Source organism: Oryctolagus cuniculus, chromosome 7 (genome assembly GCF_964237555.1).
Source record: "Oryctolagus cuniculus chromosome 7, mOryCun1.1, whole genome shotgun sequence".
NCBI lineage: Eukaryota > Metazoa > Chordata > Mammalia > Lagomorpha > Leporidae > Oryctolagus > Oryctolagus cuniculus.
The window spans coordinates 85,422,800-85,445,341 of record NC_091438.1 but is presented as its reverse complement, the minus strand read 5'-3'; the positions used below and the strand labels follow the sequence as shown (position 1 = coordinate 85,445,341).

Below are 22,542 nucleotides of genomic sequence, written 5' to 3'. Positions count from 1 at the left end.
AAGATTACCTCATCACACTGATTTGATTAAGTCAAAACTTTACTTTGGATTATTTTAAACACATGCACAAATAGTTTCATCTCACAAGCAACTAAATGAAAGCAAATTAAGCAAAATAACACTTCGACCTTTCAAATTAGCAACAATAGTTTAAAAAGGTGTTAGTAAAGAGCTATTTAAATAGAGATTTTCACACCACATGATACAAATGGAAACAAAAACTAGTATCCCTTGAATTTATCAATAATAATAGTTCTACTCTGTAACTGGAGAAACCCAGGAATAAATCACCTAGGTAGTTTAGCTTAAGATCGCATAGATCGTGTAACTTGGCGGGTGTCGTGGCTCACTTGGCTAATCCTACACCTGTGGCGCCGGCACCCCAGGTTCTAGGCCAGGTCGGGGCGCCAGATTCTGTCCCAGTTGATCCTCTTCCAGTTCAGCTCTCTGCTGTAGCCTGGGAAGGCAGAGGATGGCCCAAGTGCTTGGGCCCTGCACCCCATGAGAGACCAGGAGGAAGTACCTGGCTTCTGACTTTGGATTGGCGCAGCGCGCCGGCTGTAGCTGCCATTTGGGGGGTGAACCAACGGAGGGAAGACCTTTCTCTCTGTCTCTCTCTCACTGTCTAACTCTGCCTGTCCAAAAAAAAAAAAAAAAAAAAAAAAAAAAAAAAAAAAAAAATCGCATAACTTGGAAGAGGTTGATGGTTGATCAAAAGTTTGAATTCAGATAGCCTGATTCCAATTTGTACCACTAATCATTCCATTTTACTATCTCTATTATATAGAATTTTTTAAACAACTATTTAAAAGGGCCAAAATTGACAAGACAAAATTAAAGGATACAGAGACTAGTTGAAACATTTACAATGAATGTAACAGACCAAGATTTTTAAAACTGCAAGACATGTATAGAGGCATTTCTTAAGAAGGAATGAATATTTCAAGAGTTCAATCTCATTAATAATCAAAGATATTCAATACATTCTGACAATATACAAGGAAGCCCTCCCCTCATACTTTTATAATGAGAATAAAAGTGTTACTGTTATTTTTTTTCTTTCTTTCTTTTTTTTTTTTTGACAGGCAGAGTGGACAGTGAGAGAGAGAGACAGAGAGAAAGGTCTTCCTTTTGCCGTTGGTTCACCCTCCAATGGCCGCCGTGGCCCGCGTGCTGCGGCCGGCGCACCGCGCTGATCCGATGGCAGGAGCCAGGTGCTTCTCCTGGTCTCCCATGGGGTGCAGGGCCCAAGCACTTGGGCCATCCTCCACTGCACTTCCTGGCCACAGCAGAGAGCTGGCCTGGAAGAGGGGCAACCAGGACAGAATCTGGCGCCCCGACCGGGACTAGAACTGGGTGTGCCGGCGCTGCAAGGAGGAGGATTAGCCTAGTGAGCCGCGGCGTCGGCCCAGTTGTTACTGTTATTTTTTTAAGGGGTGCTTCTTTCAAAAGTAAAAAGGAACACAGTTATTCTACTTAATTGGAAAGTAGAAAATGGTCACAAATATGGGAAATAGTAAATAAATTAGGATACCGTTCTGGTTGGACTACTACTTCATGATACATCTTTAAATGAAAAATCTAGCTGCAAGAAAAAAAGTATGCGAATTTATTCATAAAAATAATACTTAATCTGGGGAATTATACAACTTTTTACGTTTTTACTTAAAGATTTAATGTCATTCTTTCCCTTATTATTTGTAAATGGAAAAAGTATGATTAGAAGGAAACATTACAAAAGGTAGATTGTGGAATTACAATTGTTATTTTCCTTAAAAATTTATGATGAATATATATATTATTTTTACAACAGCTTCTATATACTGATTTCCTCCTCTGTCCCAGTTAACTACATAGGTGAAATAATATAGTTAAAGGCTAAGGAAGCTATCATGAAGTCCATTTTACAAATGTGAAAGAAGCCAACAACTTAATCCTAAGACTATTATGCATGATGTTTATAATGCCCCTTTAGGAAAAAGCTAAGAACATTAAGAAAACCATCCCCAAATCTCTGTTAATTCTTGAGCAAAAGATTAATGCAAGAACAGCTTGATTTGCCATTTCAGACCTGAGGTGTCCAAAATAACAGAAGATACTAATTTCGTTATCAAACTCAGAATACATGCTGTGTGTAATATTCTTGAGAGAAATTTCCATAAACATTCATGTTTATGAATCTATTCATGCATCTAGAATCATAAAAATATTACACTTGAGACTAAATGCTTTTTAGTACCAAAATTAATCTCAGATGATAATCATTGAGTGATTTCCTTCATAAAACAGGAACATATAATTGAGAAGGTATGTAACAGTCACCCTAAATTTCAAATAAATTATTTCAATTTCTAAATATGTCAGTTTCAAAATACACAAAGGAATCATCTTGTACTTGATAAATGAAAGGATTATTTTACTTACAAAAGCCATTGAAGAAAAGGGAAAATCACTATTGAAAATATTTAAACATATAAAATAAATGGAAAATATCATTTTTTAATTATATAACATATTCTGAAAAAGACAGAAGTTTTATTAGAATAATAATTCTGATAGCTGTCTTTTCAATATTCGGATAGTAAAACTGTGAAAGAACCTTAAAGTTTATCTAGCCTAACCAATAGCTCACAAAGATGAGGTTCAGAGAAATAAAGTAACTTGATCAAGGTCCCATAATTATTAAGAGGTTGAAGAGCAAAAAGATCCGATTCTACACCTACAATCTTGATTTTTAAAAGATATTATTCTAATTTAGTTGGCTAATTATAGTACACTCCTTTGGGGTTCAATGGACATTATTTGCTGGACCCCCAAGGATTCCAAAATTCAAGGATGCTTTAGTCTCTTATATAACCTATGCTTTTCTTTTGGAATACTTTAAAACATCTGTAGATTACTTATAATTAATGCTATGTGAATAGCTGTTATATTGTGTTCTTTAGAAAATGACAAGGGAAGAGAGAGTCAAGATGGTGGAATAGGGAGGGAACTTACTGCTCTAGTATAGGGGAATATAGTTAAAAAAAAAAGTGTAAAGACCACAGTCACAGGTAAGAGTTAGAGAGAAAATGGCAGAAGAAACTCCAAAAATTTAGAGGGGCACTGTGGACCTACATGGAGCGGGTGGACGTGCACAACTCAGGACCCCAGCAGCTGAGAGCCTCAGCACCAGCTGTGGAGTGAGGTGAAAACAGACTGGAGTAGCCTAAGCCACTGGCAATAAAGCTGCAGGAAGAGCCTGGCAGGGGTCGGGCTTGGAGCACTATGGGTAACAGTATACCTGCTAACCTAGAAAAAAAAGGGGGTACATTTCTCTTTCCCCAGCACTAGCATCCTGTAACTAGCCGAGAGAGGGCATGTTGCATTTTTGGATATATACAACAGTTGTGCCAGCTCCTGTTTGCACACCCACCAACTGACAGGAGATGCCTGAGTCTGGCTGGGAAAACTGACAGAGGGCTGGGCGCTCGTGACTGTGGGAGCCTTGTGTGCTGGGACTGCGAAAACACTGTGGCTGTGTGGGAGAGCGTAGGGTATGGCCCGGACTTTGGACAATCACTGTTGGCGGCTCTACATACTTGGGTCTTCCTTATTTCCTGGTGAGGGTCACTGCTGCAGGATCTATGATCATACTGAGGACTACAAGAATCCTTTGTGTGGTTCTTGTGATAGCATGGATGAAAACTGTAACCACCGGGGCCAGCGCCCAAGTACTGGTCTCCTTTGAGTAGAGGAGGTGGCGTGAGACTATGCCAACAGAGCTGAGGAAGCCTCCCCTCCACTAAAAGGAAAAAAACAAAAAAGATTTACCATGCCCAACTTGGGTGTCAACATGGACAACTACCCTCACCTTGAAGCACTGAACAGAGCTCCATGACCACAAGCCTCTGTGAAACAACAGACACTGTACTCTAAGCCACAGAGGCATAGTTTAAAGATGAAAGCCATCACAGGAAAACAACAACAACAACAAGAATCACCAGATGCCTAATAATATATGCAACCTTTTAGGAAACAAGAATAAGGAAGACAATATGATGTGCTCAAAACATCAAAACACTTCAATACTAGAATATGAAGATGAAGAAACCAAGGAAATGCCAGAAACAGAATTCAAAAAATTGATTGTAGAATTAATCAGAAGCAAATTCATGAACTAAAGAAATCTGTACATGACATGAATGAAAATTTTCCCACAAAATTGAGATTTTAAAGAGAAATCAAAATGAAATATTGGAAATGAAGAATTCATAGAACAAATAAAAATGCAGTGGAAAGCCTTAACTATAGACTTGGTGAGGCAGAAGAAAGAATATCTGAGATAAAGACAAATCTGGAAATTTTACAGTCAGACCCAAAAAAGAAGAAATTAGAAAACTAAAAACAGTGGTAGAGATCTATAGGATAATATCAAATAACCCAACATATAGGTCTTAGGAGTTCCTGTATGCAAGGAAAGAGAGAATGAATTAGAAGGCCTTTTTAGTGAAATAATTACAGAAAACTTTCCCAAATTGGAGAGAAAAAGGGACGTCCAAGTACAGAAAGCACATAGTACTACTAACAGACATGACCAGAAAAGATCTTCACCACGAAACACTGTAGTCAAACTCTCCACAGTAAAACATAAAGAAAAGATTCTAAAATGTGCATGAGAGAAACGGCAGATTACTTTCAGAGGATCTCCAATTACATTCACAGATAACTTCTCATCAGAAACCCTACAGGCTAGGAGAAATGGCAAGATATAGTCCAAGTCTTAAGAGAAAAAAAATGTCAACCCAGAATACTGTGCCCTGAAAACCTCTCATTTACGAATGAAGGTGAAATAAAGACCTTCCATAACAAACAGAAATTGAAGGAATTTGTCACCACCCACCCAGCCTTACAAAAGATGCTTAAGGACATGCTACACAGAGAAACACAGAAACATGGTCGTCACCATGAAAGAAAGCAAACGTGGCCGGTGCCATGGCTCAATTGGCTTGGGGAGTGAACCAATGGAAGGAAGACCTTTCTCTCTGTCTCTCTCACTAACTCTGCCTTTCCAAAAAAAAAAAAAAAAAAAAAAAAAAAAAGCAAAGGTAAAAAAATCTCAAAGGAAATCCAAAGTAAACAATAGGAATATTTATGGGAAAATGGCAGGCCCAAGTCATTAGGTATCTATAGTCACCTTGAATGTGAATGCCCCCAACTCTCCAGGAAAAAGACATACAGTGGAGTGGCTGAATGGATTAAAAAACAAAACCCAACTATTTGCTGCCTAAAAGAAACACAGCTCACCAACAGATACCCACAGACTGGAAATGAAAAGATGGAAAAAGATATTCCATGCTATCAGAAACCAAAACAGCTGATGTAGCCATTCTAATATCAGACAAAATAGACTTTAACATGAAAACTATTAAAATAGACAAAGAAGGGCACTATGTAATGATTACGGGATCAATTTAACAGGAAGATGTGACTATTATAAATGTACGTGCACCTAATTAAAGGGCACCTGGATATTTAAAACAAATGTTAATGGATCTAAAGGGAGATATACTCCAATATAACAGTATAGGGGACTTCAATACTCCACTTTCAGTAATGGACAAATTAACTACACAGAAAGTCAACAAACAACAGAGTTAATCGATACTATGGACCAAAAGAACCTAACAGATATCTACAGAAATTTTCATCCTACAGATGCAGAATAAACATTCTTCTCACCAGTGCATGGAACTTTCTCTAGGAGAGACCACATACTAGGCCATAAAGCAAGTATCAGAATATTTAAAAATAAATCAAAATCACACCATGTATCTTCTCTGACCTCAATGCAATGAAGATGGAAATCAACAGTAAACCAATGGAAAAGGAAGACCTTTCTCTCTCTCTCTCTCACACTGTCTAACTCTGCCTGCCAAAAATAAATAAATAAATAAAAATTTAAAAAACAATTAAAGAAAGGAAGAGAGAAGATTAAAAAAAATGGAAAAATCTTCCATGTTTATGGATTGGAAGAATTAATATCATCAAAACGTCCATATAACCAAGAGCAATTTACAGATTCAATGCGATACCAAGGACATTCTTCTAAAGACACAGAAAAAATGATGCTGAAATTCAAAAGACACACAGGAGACCCCGAATAGCTAATGCAATTGTATACAACAAAAACAAAGCTGGAAACATCACAGTATCAGATTTAAAAGATATACTACAGGGCAGTTATAATCAAAACAGCCTGGTACTGTACAAAGACAGATGGATAGACGAATGGAACAGAATAGAAACGCCAGAAATCAATCTGTGCATCTACAAACAAGTTATCTTTGACAAAATGTACGAAGGATGATATAATAGCTGAACTGTTCCAACTTAAACTCACCACTTTATCCATAAAGTCCCTGAAATATTTTCATGGTATCCTAATTCTCAGAAACAGTTTATTTCCAATGGACAAATTTCAGTGTTCTAGAGCAATGCTACTCAAAGCATGTTTTCCAAACAATTGGTATCATTGAGGAGCTTGTACAAACTCTAATTCATGCCTACTAAAATAAATCACAACAAGTGCATGTCATAAGATATCTGATGATTTTCTATTAACATTATTAACACACACTCATAAAATGCAAGCCCAAAATTGTATGAGTCACATGACATGCAATTACCACAGTTATCTTGTAAATCTAGAGATCACGCATTGGATAGCAATATTCTCTAACAAACCAAGCCTTAAAGGATATACCTGTCAAATCATAACAACTGATATACTAAAAAAGAATCTAGAAACTTACTTTTTATCAAAGAATGTTGAATTCTCTTTCCTCTTGGTGAATCCATTGGGTAAAAGTTTTAGATTAATACCTTGCCTTCGGGCACGATTTTTCAAAAAGTACATCTGCCAAAACAAATAGAAATTTAAAATTTAAAACACTTTAAATATCAGAAGTAATACAATGTTCAAAACCATTACTTACCATGTTTCACACACATACACATATACATACACATATACATGTGTCTCCCACTGCCTCTCAAATAAAAATTAAAAAAAAAAATCCTCATTCACATTACACCAACAGATAATAAAAAATTTAAAAGATGCCCAGTTAAAACAGCAGCAAAAATTAAGTGCTCAGGAAGAATTCTAACAAACACATGTAAGACATTTACTGAGAAAATTACATACAAAGAGATGTTAAAGGAAACCCGAACAAATGCAAACAGCACTGAATAGCTATCTATACTTTCACCCATGAGTAAAATGGGGGGACTAACAGATAACAAATTTCAGTTAAAAAACAATTAGAGAGGACAGAGAGAGGTTGGTGATGGGTACAAAAACACAGTAACATAGGAGGAAGAAGTTCTAGTGTTTTATTGCTCAGTGTGATGACTAGTTAACAATAATTTACTGTAGGTTTCCAAATGGCTAGAAGGATTGATTTTGAAATGTCCTGATAGAAAATGTTTGAGAAGTTGGGTATATAAATTACTGGGTTTCGATCATTACTCATTGTATATATGTATCTAACCAACATACTATATCCTATAAATATGTAGAATTATTATGTGTCATTTAAATTTATTTAATTTGCAAAAGAAAAAAACTACAATAAAGTATAGATAAGTAAACCAACAGAATGGAATAGACAGACCAGATACTGTCCCAAGCATCTGAATGCTTGATATATGACAAAGGTGGTCCTGCAGAGCGGTAAAGAAAGGATGAACTTTGAAATATTGGTGTGAAGAACTGGATTATCCTTATGGAAAGTCAAAGGGACTTCTACTTTATAAGATCAACTGCAGGCAGTTTAAAGGACATATGTGTGAAATATAATACTATATGCTTTCAGAAAATAATTACGGGAGAGTATCTTCATAACTTCAAAATAGGGAAGAATTTCTTTATAAACACATATAACTATCAACTTAAAGAAAACAAATGAAAAATTTGGCTTATTAAAATTTAATAATATTTTTCTCCAAAGACACTATAGAGTGAAAAAATAAGCCACAGAACAGAAGATAACTGTAATATATGATCAGTTCTTTACTAGTATCCAAGAAATACAAAGATTTTCTATAAACCAGCAGGGTAAAGAAAGTTAACAAATGAAAAGATGAGCAAAAGACTTGAACAGGCATTCCACAAAAGAGGAAATCCATAGAAATAAGTAAAATGTTTGAAGAGTGTTTAACCATTCCAAGAATCAGATGGCAAAGTTAAGGAGCCAACATGGCCATCAGCATCACATATAAGCACCAGTTAAGAGTCTTGGCTGCTCCACTTTCCCCCTGGCTCTTTGCTAATGCACCTGGGAAGGCAGTGGAAAATGGCTCAAGTAATTAGGCCCCTGCTACCCATATGGGAGACCTGGATAGAGTCCCCGGCTCCCAGCTTTTGGCCTGGCCCAGACCCTGCTGTTGTGGCCACTGTGGAGCAAACTAGCAGATGAAGACATTCCCTACTCCCTATAATTCTAAAAAACAAAAGGCTTGTGCAAATTTTAAATCACAAAAATTACATAGTCATCAGACTGACAAAAGTTCTGACTAAAAAGTATTATAGAGAATGTAAGAATGCATACATTTACACACTTCTGGTGGGGGTGTAAACTGGTATGTATAACCACTTTAGAAAAGGTCTTGATGTCAATTAGACAAACTGAAGATGAAGGTATGAATACTCCACACAAAGAAATTCCTCACCCAAGTACAAATACCAGAAAAAAACATGTGCATATGTAAACTGTAATTCTTTTTTTTTTTTTTTTAAAGATTTATTTATTTGGGGTTGGGTCTGTGGCGCAGTGAGTTAACGCCCTGGCCTGAAGTGCCAGCATCCCATATGGGTGCCGGTTCAAGACCTGGCTGCTCCTCTTCCAATCCAGCTCTCTGCTATGGCTTGGGAAAGCAGTAGAAGATGGCCCAAGTGCTTGGGCCCCTGTACCTGCGTGGGAGATCCAGAAGCTCCTGGCTCCTGGCTTCAGATCAGCGCAGCTCCGGCTGTTACAGCCAACTGGGGAGTGAGCCAGCGAATGGAAGACTATTCTCTCTCTTTCTCTCTCTCTCTCTCCTCTCTCTGTAACTCTGACCTTCAAATAAATAAATAAATCTTTTTTTTAAGAGAGTTTTTTTTTTTAAAGAGTTTTTTTTTTAAAGAGATTTTTTAAAGGGGGGGGGAGGGAGAGAGAGAGAGAGAGAGAGAGAGAGTGAGAGTGTGTGAGAGAGAAAGAGAGAGTGAGAGGTCTTTAATCCACTGGCTCACTCCCCAGTTGGCTGCAATAGCCAGAGCTGAGCTGACCAAAGCCAGGAGCCAGGAGCTTCTTCTGGGTCTCCCATGCGATTATAGGGGCCCAAGGACTTGGGCCATCTTCCACTGCTTTCCCAGGCCATAGCAGAGAGCCGTATGGGAAGTGGAGCAGCCAGGACTCGAACCAGCACCCATATGGGATGCCAGCACTGCAGGTGGTGGCTTTACCCAGTACACCACAGCACCAGCCCCCACAAACTGCAATCAAAAGCACAAGTGTTCATAGTAGCACAGTTTCTAGATTTTTTTGTCATTAAAAAGTCTAAGAACAAAAGAATGGACACATAAACTGGGACATGAACCTAAGAGACAACATTCAGAAATGAAAAGAGATGAAGGAAGAGCACAAGAAGTTGGCAGGTAACTTTTTGGAAAGCTGGTTATGGTCTAATTCTACACTGGGTAGATATAAACATGGTCACTTTATAATTATTCATTAAATTGTATTTCTAATTCATAATTTTTTACATGTATGCTTATTTCATAATAAAAAATTAATTTATCTTCAGGTAGAATTTTAATTCTAACTAATTAAACTTGAGAAAAAATAGTCAATCAGCAGTAGTTTCAAGATATACGTAATGTCAGGGCTGGCGATGCGGTGTAGCAGGTTAAGCATCCTCCTGTGGCACTGGCATTCATATGGATGCTGGTTCTGTCCCAGTGCTCCTCTTCTGATCCATCTCTCTGCTATGGCCTGGGAAAGCTGAAGAAGATGGCCCAAGTGCTTGGGCCCTTGCACCCGTGTTGGAGACCAGAAGCAGCTCCTGGCTCCTGGCTTCAGACAGTCTCAGCTTTGGCCACTGTGGCCACTTAGGGAGTGAACCAGTGGATGGAAGACTTCTCTCTAGGTCTCTCCCTGTGTATGCAACTCTGCCTTTCAAATAAATAAAATCTTTACAAAATAAATATGGGTAATGTCATGTCTGTACCAACAAAGAAAGTTATTTAATTAGTATTAAAATTCTTCAATACTAAAATGTTCTGAAAAATGAACATAATTCTATGATGTGATTGAAGACAGAAATAACAAAGATTTAGAATAATATTACTTGGGAAAGTATTTCAAATTTTACAAAGTGCTTAAGGAATAAAAAGGGGATGCAAGAGTATGAAAATCAAATTCATCAGAACAGTAAGTCCTGCTAGCACTTCCTTCAAAACTGGACTTGAATCACTTGTTAATAACTAAAAGTTTCCATTTTTCCTTAGACTACATTCGGAACACCCTGGTTTCCCTAACTCTCTGTTCCACATTCTCTTCTTTACTTACTTCAGTCACTCTGCCCCTCTTTTAATTCCCTGAACCAACCAACCTTCTCAGATGCTTACTTTTGCATTCATCTCTACCTGTAACAGTCTGCCTCAAGTCACATGACCATCTCTTTCCTATCATTCAGATCACTATGGAAATCTCTCATGCTTTTGCTGACCACTGTATTGAAAATAGTACTCTGATTATCTTCTAACAAATAGCATTTTCATTCTCTTTAATCTCGTGAACTATATATTTTACAAGCATTTAACTTGCTCTGAAATTATATTTGTTTCTCTATTCACCTTCTGTCTCTCCCACTCATTTCTTCTCTGTCCCAGTATAATATAAACTCTACAGTATTTTTGGTTACTACTGCAGCCCTAGTAACTATAATAGCTCAAACCACAGCAGTCACTTAATTAAGGGGGAAAAAAATGAAAGTGGAAGAAATTATAACTGTAAGAAATTAGGATACTTACATGTTTATTGCTTATTGGTCTTTTTAAGAAAATATCTCTAGAAATATGGTCTGCTGTTCTTGCCACATCTTCCAAAAATCTATAATCTAAAATTTCAATTAGAAATTTTAATTAGAAAATAAACAAATGACATCTACTAATGACCGGTAGACATCAACCTGCTACATATATATATATATATATATATATATATATTTAAGATGGCTTACCACTTAGTAGATTCATTTCAGTAAACTGTTGTATGGAAACATATGCAGTTTTATTTCTAACTCCATTACATGTCAGTTCCACTTTGTGTTTCTTTACACAGGGCAAACTGAAGAACAAAGAGGAAGTGCTTTTATATTTTAAAGCAAGAAAGACACAGGTAAAGGCACAGGTAATAAGGAAAGAAGTGACATACATACCTGCAGGAGTATCGCATACAACGTGGACATCTGTACTTTGCTTCTTCTGTACCACAAGTTTCACACCTATAAAAGTTCACACAGAACTTATTGACTTATTAAACATTAATTCTACTTACCTATTTATAAACTTTGAATGTGGATTCAAATGTTACAATTTCTAGATATATAATGAATAAAGTAAAAGTAATCTGATATTTAATACCTTTCAGTTTGAAAATCCTCGAAACTGTGTCCAAATACAATGTTAATGACACATAATTCAAGAAAATATGTGTTAAATTATTTTACAAATCACCTCACTTTTGACTCTTTTTTTTTTTTTTCTACGTTAATCAGAGATGGGATTATTCACTAATATTTTAACTTGTAATTCCTGGCAATCTAATAGTAAGTGTGTGCCAGAGGTCCAAACTATGGGCTATGTTTTTATATTTTAAAAGCACACACACAAGAAATAGAATGCAGTATTAGACCCAGTCAAATTTACAAGGTAGCTGTAGCATCTTTTTTCCTCAACTCCAATCCTAACCTAGGATGGGAATCAAAATAACCTAGAAATGTTACTACCCATCAGTTCTTGTCACCTGCTCTTCTAGAAGTTCTGAATGCTGACCACATAACTACATTTCTTCTATTTGGTCCACTGTGTCCTAGACAGCAATGTTCCCAAGAATTTGACGATTACTGATTTCCCATGTTGTCACATGATCACATGTTCGCCGTACCCATATAGAAGCTTGACAGCTGAGTTCAACTGCATTTTGATCTAATTTTAACATAGCCCACTTCATCACTGTTGGTTTTATTAGACTCCCTCAGTTCTCTCACAAAAGAATAAGGAGTCAAGAACATTACTAAGTTAGCAGATCCGGCTCCAAAGGGTCTTCTGGTCCCCAGAGTTTTTACTTCCTAACTTGGTCACTACTCATTAGACACTGCCACTGAATCTTCTGGCTGGCAACACCTCTCCCTTTCCAACCCCTTCCCTCCTGGAATCTTACTCGGACTCCGGGAAACCAAACTTGCGCCTACTGTTCCTTACTCCACCTTCTGCGGATGGTGCGTTCCTTCACTCTGGGCAACACAGGACTCCACAGTTTTACTGCCTCAACGGGATTTCCCGCTGCCCTACCTTGACATGGCCAGCTTCCGCTTGCAGCCCACCGAGGCGTTCACCTGCGGCTCTTCGCTATCCTTTGAGTCATCCGTCACTGCTTTCTCCAGGAAATCCTTCTCTTCTTTCACATGCTCCCCGTCCAGCACCTTCTCCTCTTTTACGCTCGCCCCAACACACAGCTCCTCTTTTATCTCCAACTTGGCCTCCCTCTCTCCCTTCACTTCCGGCCAGTCTATCCCCTCTTCCTTCACCTCTAGTTCATCCACCCTCTCTTTTTTCACCAACAAACTGTGGTCCACCTCCTGCTTCACCTCCAATACACCTGCTTTCTCATCCTCCGCCTCCTGCTTTACCCCCTGGCCACCCGTCACGCCTTCTTCTGCATCCGAGCAGTCCATAATTTCTTGCTTCACAACCGTCAAGTCCATTCGCATTTCCTCTGCCCTTTGTCCACCCCCTTCCTCTTCATCCTCTGTCTTCCTCACTTCTGTCAGTCCATCTGGCATCCCAGGTAAGTCCCTGTCTCTCTCCCCCTCTGACTCCGGACAGAGCCGCGCCCCCTCAGCTACCCTCCGGAGACCTCCTTCCGAGGTCCCTCCACTTTCCGCAGCGAACTCCATCAGCTCACGACCGCCGGCCTCCGCCGTCACTCCGTCTTGCAATGTGGGCGCTCCACGAGAGCAGGAAGAATTACCAGCTGCCAACACAGAAACCCTCCCACGTGCGTACCACACCGGCAAGCAGAAGCCAAAAACGCCTGTGCTTGAGATCTCCGGGACCGCCGTAAAACCACGCTTCCGCACTTCGCCACTTTACGACTTTTAGCGCTCTTTACGGCTCTGCGGCGGTCCGTCCCGGATCCTCCGAGAGGGCCTGCGTGAGGCCACACCCTGTGGGACTCCCGCCTCTGGGGCGGGGCTACTGTGCACGCTGGAGCCGGTGGGTAGCGGACCGCACTCCACTTCCCCAGTGCAAAGCTTGACGTTCTCGGCGTGAAGAGAGGGAATCCGAACGCTTGCAGTCGTGAAATGTGAAGACCCACCCTAATCGGTATCAACAGTTAAATCCAATCTATAAAAATAGAGGACACGCAAAGTTACGCCTTTCCAAGCCTCAGTGTCTTCACCCGTGGCAAGGTTGGTATTGCAGCCTTCCTAGTGCTCCTGCGAAGATGAGTCATGCGTGAGAACCAGCTAGCCGTGATTTAACACGAATTCAGTATATGATGGTCGATATTACTAGGGATCGCGATAGGTTTCAGATAGAAGGGACGCTGTTTGATTCTTTCAACACTTTAAACAGCCCTCATATCTGTTCCCCAGTGCCAGTATTCTATAGGTTCATTGAAAGAACACTTTATATTATTTTTTTATTTTTATTTTTTTTTATTTTTGACAGGCAGAGTGGACAGTGAGAGAGAGAGACAGAGAGAGAAAGGTCTTCCTTTGCCGTTGGTTCACCCTCCAATGGCCGCCGCTGCAGCCGGCGCACCGCGCTGATCCGATGGCAGGAGCCAGGATCCAGGTGCTTTTCCTGGTCTCCCATGGGGTGCAGGGCCCAAGCACCTGGGCCATCCTCCACTGCACTCCCTGGCCATAGCAGAGAGCTGGCCTGGAAGAGGGGCAACCGGGACAGAATCCGGCGCCCCAACCGGGACTAGAACCGGGTGTGCCGGCGCCGCAAGGTGGAGGATTAGCCTATTGAGCCACGGCGCCGGCCACACTTTATATTATTTTTAAAAGATTTGTTTTAAAAATTTATTTGAAAGAGTTACAGAGAGGTAGAGACAGAGAGAGGTCTTCCATCCGCTGGTTCACTCCCCAGATGGCCAAAACAGCTGGTGCTTCACCGATCCAAAGCCAGGAGCCAGGAGCTTCCCTTGGGTCTCCCACAAGGGTGCAGGGGCCCAAGGACTTGGGCCATCTTCTGCTGCTTTCTCAGGCCATAGCAGAGAGCTGGATCAGAAGTGGAGCAGCTGGGACTAGAACTGGCACCCATATGGGATGCCAGTGCTTCAGTCCAGGGCTTTAACCCGACGCGCCATAGCGCGGGGCCCTATGTATATATTATTTAAAGAGTAGGCCGGCGCCATGGCTCACTAGGCTAATCCTCACTAGGCTAATCCTCCGCCTTGCGGCGCCAGCACACCGGTTTCTAGTCCCGGTCGGGGCGCCGGATTCTGTCCCGGTTGCCCCTCTTCCAGGCCAGCTCTCTGCTGTGGCGCAGGAGTGCAGTGGAGGATGGTCCAAGTCCTTGGGCCCTGCACCCCATGGGAGACCAGGAGGAAGCAACTGGCTCCTGGCTTCGGATCAGTGCGGTGCGCCGGCCGTGGCGGCCATTGGAGGGTGAACCAACGGCAAAGGAAGACCTTTCTCTCTGTCTCTCTCTCTCACTGTCCACTCTGCCTGTCAAAATAAATACATAAAGAGTAGGACAAAATTACAATGCCTAGGAGTAAAACTAAACATATATATATGTATATACTCACACAAAAACCAAAACCACCCTTACATCTTTTTCTAGTACTTCTAAAAATTACCATTATTAATTGCTGGCATTAAGCGCTCTTACCTAATGTTTGCTTAGTGTCTGTGAGATACATATTTACCTTGCTGCATGAGTAACTTTCAAAATAATGGTTTCTTAAGTGCACTGCTTTGTGCTACCCTCTCAGACTCTTATTCCTTTGCAGGGCATTTACACAGGGAATGGGATTTTTTTTGTTTTGTTTTGTTTTCATTTTGTTTGAAAAGTAGAGGGACAGAGATCTTCAGTCTGTTTTTTCCCCCAAATGTCTGCAACAGCCAGGGATGGCCAGGCTGAAGTCAGGAGCATGGAACTCAATCTGGGTCTCCCGTGTGAGTTTGTACCATCATCTGCTGCCTCCTGGGCTGCATTAGCAGGAAGCTGGAGTGGAAGCAGAGAACCTGGGAATCAACAAGGCAGTCTGATATAGGATGCAAATGTCCTAAGTGGTGATTTCCAGCTGCACCAAATAGAAGGAAGGTAGTTCTGAAGTCTTAGTCGGGGCACTGGACAGAGCCCTGAAATAAGTTTGGAGAGTTTAGTTGATGAACAGTATTCCATTGTATGAATATACCATGTTTGGTCACTCATGTGATAGACATTTAGATCATTTCCAGTTTGGGCTATTATGAATAATTATGCTTCTATACTCATAGGCAAGTCTTTATGTGGACATGTTTTCTCTGTCCTTGAGCAGATACTTAGGATGGAATGGTTGGGTCATATTGTAAGTTTTAAGAATGGGCAAGTTGTTTTTGAAAATAGCTCTGCTGGGAAAGACATTTGGCACAACAGTTCATACTATGCATCTCAAGAGGCAGCAAGTGATGGCTCAAGTTCCTGGGTCCCTGCCACCTATGGGAAAAAGTTAGATTGAGTTTTGGGCTCCTGACTGTGGCCTGACCAGGCCCTGGATGCTATGGGCATTTGGGAGCAGACCAGCAGATAGAGGATCTTCCTGTCTCTCTCTCTGCCTTTTAAATAAATAAAAATAAAATAAAAATTATTAAAGGTTGGAAAGTAGCTATACTGTTTTACATTGCCACTGGCTAAAGATTCCAGCTCCTCCACATCCTTGCCAACACTTGAAATTGTCATTTTTTTTATTATCAGTGTGTAGTGGTATCTTATTGTAAATTTAATTTTTTAATTTGCATTTCATTAATGACTACTGATGTTGAGCATCTGTCCATATACTAACTGATCATTCATATATTTTGTTTAATGAAACATTAATTCAAATTTCTTGCCTATTTTAGTAAGCTTATTGATCTTTTTCTGAAATTATTTACTTATTTATTTTATTGAAAGACAGAGAGAGAGGGAGAGAGAGGGGAGAATATGCCATCTGCTGGTTCATTCCCCACATGCCTACAACAGCCAGGGTTGAGCCAAGCTGAAGATAAGAGCTGGGACTCAATCCAGGTCTCCAACATGAGGGACAGGGACCAACTACTTGAGCCATTATGACTTTCCCCTAGGGTATGCGTTAGCAGGAAGCTGGAACTGGAAGCAGAACTGAGACTTAAACCCAGGCACTCCAATATGGGACATGGGTGTCCCAAGCAATGTCTTAACTGGCACTGGATGCCTGCCCCTATTTCCCTTTTTATTATCAAATTGTACTCATAGTAGTTCTTTATATATTATGAATACAAATCTGTTGTAGACAACTGCCAAGGTGTTTCTCAGTGATTCTCCACCTAATATTCATATTACTATATGGAATATTCATACAGTATTACAAGTGTTCCAGGATTGGTGTATGTTACTGATAGCATATAGAAGCAGAAGAAATATTATGTCATCTCTGAAATTAGGTTTGGAAAAAAAAGGCTGTGCTTTCAGTCTTAGACACTGGCTCTTTTGTTTTCTTTGTTAGACCCCTCAGTCTTGGGGAAGCAAGCTGCCAAGTTGTGAGAAATCTTAGAGTTCCATGTCGTAGGAAGCTGAAGTTTTTGACTGTTATTGATTGAGTTGTGTCCCTGCAAAATTCAGAATGTAGCTATATTTGGAGGTAGGGCACTTGACTTGAAGAAGTGATAAAGCTAAAATGAGGCTGTTAGGCTGGCCCTAATCCAGTCTGAGTGGTACCCATTTAGAAAAGGCAGTTTGGATGCAACAAGAGGCACCATGGATGTGCACACTGGGAAAGGACCGTGTGAAGGTTCAGGGAGAAGGTGCCTCTGTGTGCCATCAAGAGAGGCCCCAGAAGCAAAACAAGAAATCTGCTGACATCTTCGTCTTGGACGTCTAGCTCACTGAACTATGAGAAATTAAATTTTTGTAGTGTAAGCCATTCAGTGTGTTCTATTTTATTACAGCAGCCCCCAAAAGCTAATATACTGGCCAGCAACTAGCAAGTAACCGAGGCCTGCAGATTGTTATGTGAGTTAGCTTGGAAGAAAAATCTCCATTACTTATCCAGCTTTGACATGATTATAGATGTGGCCAGCAGCTGCACTCAGATTCCTGACACCCAGAAGCTGTGTGAAATAATAAATTTTTTAAACTGCTAAGTTTATAGTTAATTGTTACACAGAAATAGATCATTAATGCCAAGTCCTCATATGGTTAGCAGAAATTTTCCCCCAGTCTATGGCTTGTCATTTTCTTAGTTGAATTTTTACAGTGCAAAACTGTTACATTTCAATCAAATGCAATTCATCATTTTTAAATGAATTTTTTCATGTAACACTAATATTTTTTCCTAACCCAAGATTTTGAACATTTTCTCCTCTGTTTTCTAGAAGTTTTATAGTATTAGCTATCAAATTTGGGTCAATAATCCAATTTTAGTTTTCTTTTCTAGTGATTTAAGTTCTTTTTTAATATGTGGGTATTTTATGTCAAAGCATCATTTGTTGAAAAGTTTCCTTTCCCCTTCAACTGCCTTAACCTTTTAAAACATCACTTGATTTTAAATATGTGGGTATTATTTATGGTCTTCATATTCTGTTTCACTAATCTAAATGTATATCCTACACCAATGCACACTCTCTTGATCATAACTATAGTAAATTTCCAAGCCAGGCAGTGTAAGTTTTTCTTACTGAAAATTTTATTGGCTATTCTAGGTTCTCTACATTTCAATATAAATGTTACCGGTAAATCAATTTCTACAAAAAGAGCTTGCTGGGATTTTGGTAGAGATTTTGTGGAATACATATATCAATTTGGGGAGAATTGGCATCCTAACGATAGCATGTCTTAAAAGCAATGAAAGTAGAAAGTTGTCCATTTATTTAGAAGTCTTTAATTTCACTTAACTATGCTCTGTAGATTTCAGTATACATATGCAAGTTTTTGCATGTCTTGTGCTAAATTTTCAAAGAGACTTCAAAAAGCATGGGAAAAAGAAATTAAAAGATACAAATTAAAAATATGAACTTTATTTTTCAACATAAGCTCCATAAATTTTAAGACACTTTTGTAAGCAGTGAGACAGGCCATTTAGTCTGCCCCTAAAGAACTTAGGGTCCTTGAATTTAACCAGGTCAAAGCAATCTTTAACATTACTAATTGAAGACAAATGTATGTCTTTAAAGATTTTCTTGTTTAGACAGCAAAAAGAAATCAGAAGAAGCCAAATCAGATGGTAAGGCGAATGCCTAATAATTCTCTGTCAAAAATCTCACAAAATTTCCCCTGCTGGGTGAAAGGAATGAGCAGGAGTAATCTGTTAGAGAATGAGTGACTGCTGAACCTTTTCAGGGTGATTTTTGCTAAAGCTTTGACTAGCCTTTTCAAAACCCTCTCATAAGAAATGGATGTCACCATCCTTTGGCCTCTGGAAAGTCAACAAAGAAAATACTTCAAGTATCCTCCAAAACCGTTGTGTTGAGCTTTGCTCTTGCCTGGTCCACTTCTGCTTTGATTGGACCACTCCGCCTCTTGGTACCCATTGCTTTGATTGTGCTTTCTTTTCAAGATCATTCTTGTGGGGCCAGCATTATGGCGATGTAGGTTAAGCCTCTGCCTGCAGCACCAGCATCCCATTTGGACACCAGTTCGAATCCTGGCTGCTCCTCTTCTGATCGAGCTCTCTGCTTGTGGCCTGGGAAAGCATTGGGGGATGGCTCAAGTGCTTGGGCCCCTGCACCCAAGGAAAAGAGGAAGAGGGAGGAGGGAGAGGTAAAATGAGAGGGAGAGGGAGACGGAGGAAATATATAAGGGAAAGAACCTTATTTGGATTCTGGGTCTGTAAGATGGAGTTCAAGATCAGCTGGCGGCCAGCGCCGCAGCTCAATAGGCTAATCCTCCACCTGCAGCACCAGCACACTGGGTTCTAGACCCGGTCGGGGTGCCAGATTCTGTCCCCGTTGCCCCTCTTCCAGTCCAGCTCTCTGCTGTGGCCCGCGAGTGCAGTGGAAGATGGCCCAAGTGTTTGGGCTCTGCACCCCATATGGGAGACCAGGAGAGGCACCTGGCTCCTGGCTTTGGATCAGCGCGGTGCACCGGCCGCAGCGGCCATTGGAGGGTGAACCAATGGCAAAGGAAGACCTTTCTCTCTGTCTCTCTCCCTCTCTCACTGTCGACTCTGCCTGTCAAAAAAAAAAAAAAAAAAAAATCAGCTGGCCACATCTGATGAGAGTCTTGTATGTAATCAAATGGCAGAAAACAGAAGTAAAGTGGGCACATGCAGAAGAGGAGAAACATGAGTGGCAGCCTCACTTTTTAATAACCTGCTTGTGCTGTACTAATCTGATCTTGCAAGAGTGAAAATTCGTTGTTGAAAGAAAGGCATTAATCCCTCTTAATCACTCCTTAAATACCCTTATCTCCCAAGACCATCAAAAAGGCAATCAAATTTCACATGAGTTTCAGAGGAGGCAAATTACTTTCAAACCACAACAGAGAGCAATGTATATTTTGTGAAAACCTATACTTTGAACTGTGGTATTTTCCCGGGTTAGCAATATGCCATATAATATCTTATTGGCATGCTTGGCAGCTGGAACAAGCCATGACTGCTAGTCAGTCACACCATCATAAGTGTTAATAATGGATATTCTACAGTGTAATATGGTGATAAACTATTTTGATTGGTGGGTTAAGTGTATCAAGTGCTTTTTTGAATTATAGTTTCAATTTACAATGGATTTATTGGGATACAAACCTTTGTATGTCAAGCAGTACCAGTTTTTTCCTTTCTGGTAATTTTGTCAGGTTGTTTTTTTTTTTTTTTTTTTTTTTTTTTTCAGAGTTCTCCCCATTCCTTTTAACTTTTATGATTCCATGTCCTTATTTTCCAACTTCTACCTACTATTTTTTTTTTTGTTGATACTATCCCACCTGTTAGTCAACCCAGCCATTCTTTTCAATTACAATATATTTTTCAAAAATTTATTTATTCATTTGAAAGTGTACCAGGGAGAGGGAGAGGGGAGGTGGAGAGGGAGTGGGGGAGAGGTAGAGGTGGAAGGGGAAAGGGAGGGAGAGAGAGATCTCATATCTACTAGTTTACTCTCCAGACGGCTGCAATGGTCAGGGCTGGGCCAGGCCAAAGCCAGGAGCCAGGACCTTCATCTGGGTCTCCAATGTGGGTGGCAGGGGCCAAGAACTTGGGCCACCTTCTGCTGCTTTTTGTAGGCCATTAGCAGAGAGATGGATCAGAAATGGAGCAGACAGGACAAAAATCAGTGCCCATATGGGATGCCAGCAGCAGCTTTACCCTCTATGCTACAACACCAGCCCCATCAATCACTATATTTTTTTAAAGCCATTGTTTCCAGCTAATTATTCTACTCCATATTTCTAATATCCTTCCTTAACTCCTTAGAGGTATTTCTCACTCATTTAAAATCTTTCACTTTATTTTTCTTTTGGTCCTTTAATTCTGTTCCTCTAGTATAAACTATCCAGTTTTTTATGAAAAAAGCCTTTCACGGATTTATACTCCTCAGATGTTGCAATAATTTCCCCTGTGATCTCATATTCCCTTGGGAGTATCAGCAAGCATGGCTGTAATTCATATTTGAAAGGAGGATCAAAAGGCCTAGGATTTGGCTTGTGATTCTTCTAGTGATATTTTTGGTGGTGGAGAGGAGAAAGATAAGAGAGCAGATGAGCCTTAGAGTCAAAAGCCTGTTAAATATGGGCTCTCGTAGGCCCAATCTGCCCTCCCATGAAGATTTGTCCCCAGGTTAACTTTCAGTACCCTTTCATTTGCCATCTCTTTTCCAAGAGCTACTAGCTTCTATTGGCAGTCTGCTAGATTCTTGTGTGGAAGGAAGAGAAGAAAACAGTTCCAGGCCAATCTGTACCCTTACCAACTTTTCTACCTTCTTGGGCAGGTGCTAGACTGGCCCTGCTGTTTTGATGTCTGTCTTGAGATGGAGTGGGCCATGAACCACACACAGCGTGATATGTGGTGGAAAAGGACACAATCAGAGATTCCGTCCTTCCATTTCATCACTTCCTCTTCTAATGGCAGTTTTTGATTCCAAGCTTTCCTTACCTCACCACCGGGGGACCCAAGTCCCTTCCATCTCTTAGGGTTTTCTCAGAGTTGCCTTGTTAGACTTTAAATCCATCACTGCTCCTGTACATGGCATTGTCAGAGTTGGCTTGGGGACTCTAGGAGGCAATAGCTTTGTTTGTTATCTTTTCAAGAATCAGTAGTTTCCAGATTAAACTTCAGCAATTCTGTATGGGAAGTAATTTCTGAAATTATCTGGGGGTGTCCCAAATATCATTCTTTCTAGGTTTTGTGTGACATTGTTCAAAATTTTTCAAGATGCCTAAGGATTTTGTTATATTCATAACTTTGCAATAATTCAGTAATTCCAATATGCTTGGCCATGACTTGTTGTAGCAGCATCACTTGGTATAGTTGATCAAAAACACATTTTTGGTGTATCCTTAGAGATACTTAATAAAAATGGAAAGAGTTTTTGAGTAATTTTTATTTTAATAAGTGTTTATATGGTACTTCTAGAAACTTCTAGCCATGTTTGGAACCACTGGGTGAAGACATTAAAATGGTACTTTTTAATATGGTAGCCATTATCCACAATGGCTATTTTTTAACTTTTATTTAACAAATATAAATTTCCAAAGTACAGCTTTTGAATTACAGTGGCTTTTCCCCCCCAATAACTTCCCTCCCACCTGCAACCCTCCCATCTCCCGCTCCCTCTCCCATTCCATTCACATCAAGATTCATTTTCGATTCTCTTTATATACAGAAGATCAATTTAGTATATATTAAGTAAAGATTTCAACAGTTTGCAGCCACACAGAAACACAAAGTGTAAAGTACTGTTTGAGTACTAGTTATAGCATTAATTCACATTGTACAACACATTAAGGACAGAGATGCTACATGGGGAGTAAGTGCACAGTGACTCCTGTTGTTGACTTAACAATTTGACACTCTTATTTATGGCGTCAGTAATCTCCCTAGGCTCTAGTCATGAGTTGCCAAGGCT

At 40.0% G+C, this 22,542-nt stretch overlaps 1 protein-coding gene and 1 long non-coding RNA gene across 4 annotated transcripts in view; one reads left to right on the top strand and one right to left on the bottom strand.

The window, feature by feature from the left end:
- The window catches only part of ZNHIT6 (zinc finger HIT-type containing 6), a 67,691-nt gene extending 54,223 nt beyond the window's left edge, over positions 1 to 13,468 (bottom strand). For all 3 annotated transcript variants that reach the window (XM_002715882.5, XM_051856298.2, XM_051856297.2), the window contains exons 1-5: positions 12,599 to 13,468; positions 11,464 to 11,529; positions 11,266 to 11,372; positions 11,057 to 11,142; positions 6,795 to 6,898 (exon numbers count right to left, since the gene is read on the bottom strand). In XM_002715882.5, coding sequence (XP_002715928.1) covers positions 6,795 to 6,898; positions 11,057 to 11,142; positions 11,266 to 11,372; positions 11,464 to 11,529; positions 12,599 to 13,203 — 968 coding nt within the window. In that variant the 5' untranslated portion in view covers positions 13,204 to 13,468. The remainder of the gene's footprint in view (positions 1 to 6,794; positions 6,899 to 11,056; positions 11,143 to 11,265; positions 11,373 to 11,463; positions 11,530 to 12,598) is intronic.
- Positions 13,410 to 22,542, top strand: part of LOC127493426 (uncharacterized) — a 68,539-nt gene continuing 59,406 nt past the window's right edge. Inside the window, exon 1 of the long non-coding RNA XR_007923563.2 lies at positions 13,410 to 13,719. This is a non-coding gene — a long non-coding RNA (uncharacterized lncRNA). The remainder of the gene's footprint in view (positions 13,720 to 22,542) is intronic.